Source organism: Neltuma alba, unplaced genomic scaffold (genome assembly GCF_004799145.2).
Source record: "Neltuma alba isolate B1F8T4 unplaced genomic scaffold, ASM479914v2 tig00003893_pilon, whole genome shotgun sequence".
In the NCBI taxonomy this organism is placed as follows: Eukaryota; Viridiplantae; Streptophyta; class Magnoliopsida; order Fabales; family Fabaceae; genus Neltuma; species Neltuma alba.
In genome coordinates, this window is record NW_021633470.1 from 871,267 (window position 1) to 881,025 (window position 9,759).

Genomic DNA, 9,759 nt, shown 5'->3' on the forward strand with positions numbered 1-9,759 from the left:
TGACTGAAACGCACATGTAATGAAGTTATGCTTTCTTGAAGTTCCAATATATATATGGCAGCTTTTCGCCAATTTAAGCGGATATATCGGGCTATTGAGAACATGGGTAGAAAGATGGGCAAAAAATGTGGCTTTTTTTTTTTAAAAAAAAGGAAAAACATTTATCTACTCATAGGTGATACCACTTGTCGTGCTGTCAACAACTCCTGCTTTGTACTTTACTTTTATATATTAATAGATTAACCTCCATTTGTCGGAAAAACCTACGCTTTTCATGCTTCTATTTAAGTCATTTCGAATCGATTAAGAATTTTTAATAAGACCCTTAGTATGAATAAGCATACTGTGATGGGAAGAGATTATAAGACACAAGTAAGATTGAGGTAGAATTTATTATAATTAATCACTTAAGGGTGATGTTGGAGAGAAGAAATAATTTTAAAACATTAACTAAATTTAATCAGTTTTTCATAGCTTGCTTAGACCTGACTCGTGTGTGTGTCAATGTGATCAAAGACAGTACGCAGACATAGAACACTGTTCTAATAAACCAGCTTGTGGTGACCGGATCATCAAGTGAGATATGGATGGAGCAAATGCGGCCCGTTGCTCCTCCGCCAATATGAATAATTATAATAGCTCTCTATGTGGTCATATGCAAGTTCAGATTGTCCTAAAAGGTGTTAATAAGTTCAGCAATTTGATTGGTTCAATATATTATCTTGATGGTGAATCAGCCAAAGATCTAGCATTGGAGCTTGTGGAAAATATATGTACTTTATTTGAGTAATGATACTACCATTATTTATTTTATTTAGTCAATTGTTATTTTACTTGAGCTTTTGTATAATAAGCTACTTCTGCACCACACCTTTTTGGTTGATTTATGGAAACTCTATCATGCTTGTAGCTACTAGAATATGTATGTAATTGAGGTAACCTTAGAAAAGACATGTAGCACTTAAACTCTAAATAATGGGCATGATATGTTATTGAAGGAATCTTATATTTATTGGTTTCTAAGCTTATGCTGACCTTTGGATTCAGACAGAACACATTATTCTTGCTGTTCTTACTGGGTTTTCCTTTGCTTTGGGGGATTTATTAAAAGTGCTTTAAGCCTCTATGGTTTATACACGCAGTCTATTTTTAATGTATTGTTCTGCTTGATTGAAATATCATTCGTAAAATTTTTATTATAGTTTTACAGTGAATAAAAATGTTCCAAGAATACCTCACTTTATTTGTCTCAAATATACCCCGTGCAACACACGGGCACCAAACTAGTTTTATTCATATTAGAGAGACCGGGGGAGCCATGGTATATAGTTGCTTTATTATATTTAAAAAAAAAAAAGCTTACAGATTAAAAATGAATGAATATGGGACATGAGGTATCAAAGTTCCAAAAAAAAAAAAAGAATTCTTGGAGATCTTGATATGACCTCTCCATCATGTGCCCAATTGAGATACAGGGAAATGGAAACGTGATTTCATAAGATACGAGTTTATTATAGAATAGGTAACGCACATGGTCTGAATGGAACAGAGACAACTCATTAGGGTATATGCCAAACGATTATCTTAGCCCCTGATAACCAAGTCATCTGGGAGGAACAATGGAGTACAATTTCCACCCATTAAAAAAAAAAGGAAAAGAAAAGAAAAAGAGAGAAACACATATACACACACAAACACACAAGGATGTGCCATTTGAATAAGCTAACAGATTTTACTTAGGAAAACGCACGAATTTTGAGGACTTTATACGCAGGTAGCAGGTCATACGCCATACGAGAGAATCCAAACAAGTTTTTAAGACTCTACCATTAGATTGTCCCCAACAGGTTTGAAAATTTTCTAATATATTGCGTAATTGTTCCCGTAAGAAATTTAAAAGAAAATATCAAAACAAGGAGAATTTCTTTACACCTGATACCAGTCCTATGATCTGGTCCCCTACAAAGATCAGAGAAATCACTTTTCAGTAGTTCCTACATTTCCAGCTGCAATTTCACCAGAAGCATAAAGGTTAGTGAAATAGGAAAGGAGTAACAACTATAGATCACTCTCTAAATAGTTATATCCCATAATAACTTAATAATCAAAGTAAGATGACAAACCACAATAATCAAAGTAAGATGACAAACCACACGGAAATTAGGTCTATTCAGATTAAAAGAACATGAATAAAGGTACACAGAATGTAACGCGATCCAGCATGATATGCCTTTCATTTTAGGGAGGAAATGTTAGTCCATTTTCAGTTAACCTCAAAATTAACACGGACTTTTCCAGGATTGTGAAACGACACTATGGTGGCATTTATTCTTAAAGCTTTCTCTAGGAGTTGGATGGACATTGAAAATACTTGTGTTGGAGATAAACTTATTGCAAATAATCGAATCAACTTACAGGAGCTTTCATCGTGTTGATCTTTCTGATTGTTCTCCATGCAGTTCAGGAGGTATTTAAAAGTCTCAATCTCACACGGGATAGTGAGCCCACCACTTTGCTCAAACCCGAATTCGTCTGCAGCCTTTTCCAGCAGTGCTTTGAATAGAGAGTGACTAAGGTAGCTGGTGGGAATGATAAACCTCCGAAGCTCTGGCCCGACATAGACAGCCAAATATCCTTTGGGAACATCAGGTGGTGGCTCAGGGCTCTGGTAGCTTTCTTCATCCGAGTCACAGTACATGACATTTCTCAGCCTTCTGTTAACTATTGGTGCTATGCTCCTGTGATTCAAGTCAGAAGGTTGATAGTTAACTTTTGAGCCCATCGTGACAGATTGCCACTTCTGAATTATCTCCTTTAGTCTCACAATCTGTCTAATTCCAGTCAATTTGGAGCCTCCATTATCATCCATTGCTAAGCTTTCGTTACAGAAGTTAGTTATGGGATCAGACTCGGCGCGCATAGCATCAACTGGAGTAAAATGTCTCATCAGATCTCACCCTACAGGTAAATATACCTCCAAAATACCTGGCCATTCTAAAGTATTTTCAAAATCTTAGAAGAAAATTTCAGGTCATGCTTACCTTCATTGCATGGCTGCATAGAGGAATTTCAAATGTCAAAACAATAATATCCATAATTAAAATGGCAATGAGCTTCTAAAATCAACCATGACCAACAGGCTACAGCCAAAAGGAAACTATTCGTTATCATCTCAACTCAAAAAGAGATGGTAAGCAAGATGTCATTGCGTAAAAAGGGAGGCCAGGAACGGCTCCATTTATCCAGGAAAATATATTTCATTTTGCTGAATCCTTTTGTTCTCATTTGGCCTAAAATACTCATTACAATTTGTTGAATAGGTCAAGCAACCCTCACCCAGTAATGGCCTTTAAATCTATTCGTAAAATTACAGTTTAGTCATCACAATCTGCAGCCTTATTTGATAATCAATCGTTGCCATCTGCTTGAAAATACTCTAGCTATCCTGCAACTCTTATCATGGGCCTAAGAATCATAGCCAATCGTCATATTCCCCAATTATTTCCCCTTCGGTGATCATCCTATGAAGCTATTTCTCTCTATATCATAGCAAAGTGTCTAAATATTTCTGCATTCAACTTGAGGGCCACAAATCGAACGAAGTGAACGGATGAGGTGTGCTCATATTAACATTCGACGAGCATTTTCTTCTTTCAGCTGCTTATATTCCAATATTGTTGTTGTCTCGTCTCTGTTTAGTGTTTACTAAGCATGCTGCCAATCATCCACCCGAATTTGTTGGGATTTCCAATTAGCTAAATGGCATTACAATTTACAAGTTGCAATTTTAAAACCTTTGGATTTTGAAATTATCCTTTAATGTCAAAACGTAAGATCTGGTACTCTATTTTATATTTCATGAATTTGAATCGAGAACATAAGAAGATGATGATGATGATGATGATGATGATGATGATGATGATGATTAAGGTGAAATCAAAACAACTGGACCCAACATCTCACCATCTTTGTTCTAGATTACATCTACGGGGGATGGAATTGGCAAATTGTAAGCCATGGCCCCCTTAGATCCCTAAACAGGGGAAGAACCTAGAGCACAAAGAAGTAATCTACCAATAAATAGCATGTACATTTCATAAATGCCCCCAAACAGCACGAGCAATATGAGCAGTAATAATGATTAAACATAATAAAGGTGGCTAACAATTCTGGCATTCTAATAGGGACATGCAAGGAAGGAAAAAGGCAAATATCAATGGAGAGACAACGTCAAAATGCGGAAAGACATAGATACCTGAAAGAGAATAGATCCTCAGGTTTGAGCAGGAGGAGGAACCGCCATGCAGCGCCCGGCAATAGACGCAGAGGCAGCAAGCTCTCTGAGGAGAGAGAACTGTGGGAAAAATGTTCTCCTGGATTATTTTGTTTATCTAGAGGGACTCACCAAAAGACAAACTTAGTTTCACATATATGCGACGATGAATAATCGGAGCCCCCCCACCCTAAACCAGCGCTTACGGAGACCCTGTGTTTTCTGTTATGGTCCAACAAAGCATCGATCTGTAAGAAGCAGAAGCCTACAGTTATTTTTCTTTAAATATAAATAGTAGCAGTCGATAGTTGATTATTGCATTACATGATCCGGCACCGCTGTACTGTACCCCATAACATCTCGCACCTCCAGCCTAAAATTATCTTATAGATTAAAACATTTTTAAATTGGTTTATAATGGAGCAGGATCTGGTAATATCTTATCAGAGTGTTTGGCATTAAAATATTACTACATTCTAACTTTAGTTTGTATTATTTTTATTAATAAAAATAAATACTTGATAATGCAAAGTCTGGTAGGGGAGGTTTTCATGTTGTTTTAAGCTGCTTTTAGTTGAAGAGATTTTGATCCCATTTCCCTCATTCAACTAAAATCCATTGGTAAAAATATAAAATAAAATTATTTAGTTGGCAAAAAAAAAATTATTTAGGCTATCTGTGCCATGTAACGGATTGTCCCTAAAGCCTAACAATACAGTACTAATCTTTTTATTTGATTGGTGATCCTTATATTTACATTCGTTTATTTTTCATGTTTTTATGCTATATATAAGTATTCTCTTATTCGAGACAATCATATTCGAGATATTATCGAGCACTAAATGTAAGCATATCTCTTAATAGGAATTCAAATATTAATTCGTCGTGTTGCGTGACACTAACTCTTTCTGATATCCGTTTGCTTGAACATAAAACATGGCCATATGGGCCCAGCCCACACCAGACCCTCCTTTATTGCTAATCCGCTCTTCTAATTGAATTATAAGCTTTCTTTTTTATTATGTGCCTCTTTTTTTTTTGGCATTTGAAGCTATTTTTTATGCTGGAAAAAGTTTCATTCAAAACAAGTGCCATGATATCAATGACAGTGAACGTAATTTTGGACACATTCAAAGGTTGTATTCTTTTGCATGGTGTGAGTTTTTCTACGTTTAATTTTATCATGTACTACTACTTCACAAAATTTTGGAAAAGAAATAGATCTCATTGTTCTTAATTATCAAAGCCGGCATTATATAGCAGGACGATATTAAATTTTTAATGAATGACAGCGTAAACTTTTTATTTATATCACATCAACCATCCTCAACTATATTGCATCAGATGTTGATAAGTTAACAAAAAAAAAAAAGATAATTTGATTGAACGTTGGGATCAGATGAGAAAAAAACTTACTTTGATGAATCAACTAGATCAAAAAGAGAATGATGTTGAAGGTATGAAATTAGTTTAATTGATCTTTTTTAATTTAATATTAGAAAAAAAGGGATTTAATTGGTTGTGAGCAAGAATATTATAGTAATGACTAATGATGCACTCGAAGGTGCTCTCTCTAATCCCTATCACAGGGAGTTTTTCAAAAGGAATGCGTGGTTATTATTACAAGTAAACCGAATGAGATGTTAGTTGTGTTTTTTCAAGACCGTCCATATTTAAACTTGGATGCAACTTTCTACCAAGGTTCTCTATACAATTTATTACTTTAAATATAGGTGAATTTGGATGTATGCTTTTAATTTTCAAATAAAATTAATGACTCAACTACATCTCTTGAAATCCAATGAGATAGTTAGATTAGTTTATGATAAGAATAGAAACGAGGACTGCAGTCTGTATAGCAGGAGCGGGGGGAAATTTGCAACAGCACCAAGGTCGAATGGAAGGAACAGTGGCATATTGGCTTCAGATTTGCATTAGTTCTGTAAAGAACACGCAGCTATATGGAGGAAGGAGTTGCTAGATGGGCCTAACGTAATGGGTTGTTGCTGCTTGCTTAACAAGGGATGTGTATCGGTCAAAGAGAGACATCAATTAAAACCAAGAGTGACGAGCGCTAGATTTTGTGCTGGTTCCGCCTAATGCTCCCTGCTGCTTCTTCGCCTATTCCACTACCATAGCCCACATGCCAACTACAACCTCCTCCTTCCTTCTTCTTTTTCTTCCTCCCTCCAACATGATTTCGGAAATTCAAAATATCCCACTAATTTTAAAAAATTTAATCACTCTTTATAAATTAGTTAAAAGTAAATTACATTTTGGGATAAAAACTTGTGAGGGCTAAAATCCTGGACTCTGTCACTTATATACATGCATATCAAATCTGGAGGGAACTGCTCTCGCGAGAGTTTGGACTGTGTACTACTTTTTTTCCCCCTCTCAAGCTGCATGTGCAGATTTTGTTTTAAAATTTTTTTTTTGAAGATGTGTATAGAAATTGTTCGTCTTAATTTTGTTCATCCCTAGACCAGGAAACAAATCCAGGCACCATGGGAATCCAGTGGGGAACAGACAAGGGCCCCCTTGACATTTTCGTCTCGATAATTTGTGGCAAGCATGTGAAAATCTGTGGAGGTCTCTGCTGCCGAAAAATAGTAAATTTAAAAGGTAACTATTGCAAGATGGAAAAGACACTTGTTAGGAAAAAAGGGGGAAGAATTTCAAAGACGTGGTCGGCGGCCCAAGACACGGGGCAGAATAAAATAGTGAAGTTTGTAAAGCAGGAAAAATGAGATGCCCATGGATCGTATGATAAGCGATTGCACCAAAATGCACCCCGTGGCATGGTACGATTTTGGCAATGAAGTTTAATCAAAGGGGGAAATGAGAACAAGGGGGTGTTTGGATAGAAACCAAACCATGGTTTTAGAAGTGCTTTTACGGATTACGAAGTAAATATGTGAAGGAGGTTACCTCGTTTTGCGGAAAAGTGCTTCTGAAATTGCGGTTTTGAGAATGCCAAACGTCCCCTGAAATTAATAATTGTGGGTAATTGGGGCTGTGGGAGTGTAATATCCATGAGACATTGATGGCTTCTAGAATCCATGGTTGACTAACTGTACTTGCTCTGGTGAGGAATGGAGCTAATATTTATCCTACATGATAAGATTTGTTGGTTGAGTCATGAGTAGGCATCACTCATACAAGGTAGTTTATAACTTAGTGAATAGTTCAAGTTAGTATTTAATTTGTTAATAATAGACTTATTATTTGTCTTACTAGATCTATAATTGACAACTAAATTGTGAAAATAACGTTAATTTCTGCTAAAATTTAGTTAATATAGATAGATTTTCAACACTTATTATTTCTTATACTCGACTTGTCATTGGTAATATAACTGTCAAAATAATGTTAATTTCTACTAAAACTTAAATTAATGTGAATAATTTTTTAACATTTGTTATTTCTCATACTAAACTTGTATTGGCAACTAAATTGCAAAAATAATGCCAATTTCTTCTTAAACTTAAATTAATATCAATAGCTTTTCAACACTTATTGTTTTATATATTAGACTTGTCATTGGCAACTAAATAATGAAAATAATGTCAATTTCAACTAAAACTTGAGTTAATATCAATAACTTTTCAACACTTATCATTTTTCATATTAGACTTGTCATTACAATTAAATTGTGAAAATAATGTCAATTCTTGTTAAAACTTGACTTATTGTGAATAACTCATTTCAAAATATCACTTTGATGATGGGCATTAAGTCATTTAATATCCAATAACAAGTCCAGAGAAATAATAAATGTTATTTATAGTGGAGGCTCTTTCTCCTTAGTTCTAATTAATCAAAATGCATGGTGACATGCACATGTATAGATATGAATATTATTAAATCCCCCTCAAGCTCAGTTTTATAAATATAGATGGAAGGAGACGATTATTTAAAGTTTGAAAACCATACTTTTAAAATGAGCAAGTTCATTATTAGTATATGTTTGAAGAAAGTAGAAACGGCAGACTCTCTGTATTATAAACGAATTAGGGACGCAGAAATAATCTCATGATAATATCATTGTATGGGAAGTGTAGTGGTCTTAGATACGCTTAGACAAATCCAACAAATATGTTCATTATATTGAGGGGGGAAATTACAAAACAATTTATGAGGTAATCAAGACTGAACAACGTGAAACTCGCGAGAGAGGGAACCGAGGTTGCAGAAAAAAAGATGGGAAGGGAAAGACAACAGACAACGTCAACACGTTAAACGACTGGGCATTTTGATTACAATATTTGACCAGTCAATCTTCAGTGCCTTCAAATAATGATACCAACAACGAGGGAAGCACAACAGCACATTAGAATTTAATTCGCAAAGATGAAAATATCCCCTAAATGAGAACCTTAAAAGAAAATAAAAAATGAACATATTGGATATTAGACGACTTAATGTACATCATCGAAATCATATTTTGAAATGAGCTATTCACATTAACTTAAATTTTACCAAAAATTATCATTATTTTTATAATTTAGTTGTTAATGATAAGTCTAGTATGAAAAATATTAAGTATTAAAAAGCAACTCATAATAACTTAAGTTTTAATAGAAATTGTTATTATTTTCATAATTTAATTGTCAATGACAAGTATAATATGAAAAATAATAAGTATTGAAAAGTTATTCACAATAACTTAAATAGAAATTGTTATTATTTTCATAATTTAATTGTCAATGACAAGTATAATATGAAAAATAATAAGTATTGAAAAGTTATTCACAATAACTTAAATTCTACCAGAAATTATTATTATTTTTACACTTTAGTTGTCAATAACAAATCTAGTATGAAAAATAACAAATCTTAAAAAGCTAGTCATAATAATTTAAATTTTAGCAGGAATTAATATTTTTCCTATAATTTAGTTACTAATAAAAAATCTAATATGAAAAATAATAAATATTAAAAAGTTATTTATATTAATTTAAATTTTAGCGGAAATTTTCATGATGTGAATTTATGGGCGCATCCTTACTTCTCCCAGGACCCCGCTCGCGGGCTCTCCCCTTCTTCCTTTCCCGCCTAACTCCGCACAGTGTTCGCTAATACTCCCTTCACAGGCTCTGGTGCTCGTCTCGCTACAGCGCGCTTGTTGACTAAGAACATGTGATCCAGAGATTAATGAATGTGGCTTTTTGCTACCATTGCCGGGTCTTCTTCATTCGTAGTTGTATATCATTTCAAGAATACATACATGATTTTCATTAACAATCGACGTAGTTGTGTTATTTTTCAGAACTCAAGGCCTGGTCCAGAATGTTCACCCATCAGATTAATGACCAGCGAGAAAAGTATTAGATTGATCTGGAATTCAAATTTGATCAAGTTCGCTCTTAGGGCCATAAAACGCCCAACAAAGATAGTCTACACCAATAAGCAATATACAACATAGATAAGCGCACAGAATGCTATTAGAATGCAAAATCTTGAAGCTACTATATAAAGGCACT

General features: G+C 34.4%; 1 protein-coding gene across 1 annotated transcript; it reads right to left on the minus strand.

Annotated features, from left to right (window-relative positions):
- Positions 1-1,977: 1,977 nt before the first annotated feature.
- Positions 1,978-2,869, minus strand: LOC114742834 (protein SMALL AUXIN UP-REGULATED RNA 10-like). Its single transcript, XM_028931047.1, has 2 exons — positions 2,416-2,869; positions 1,978-2,006 (listed from the first exon to the last, which is right to left on the minus strand). Exons 1-2 carry the CDS (start codon positions 2,867-2,869, stop codon positions 1,978-1,980), a joined length of 483 nt encoding a protein of 160 aa, XP_028786880.1.
- Between the last annotated feature and the right edge of the window lie 6,890 nt (positions 2,870-9,759).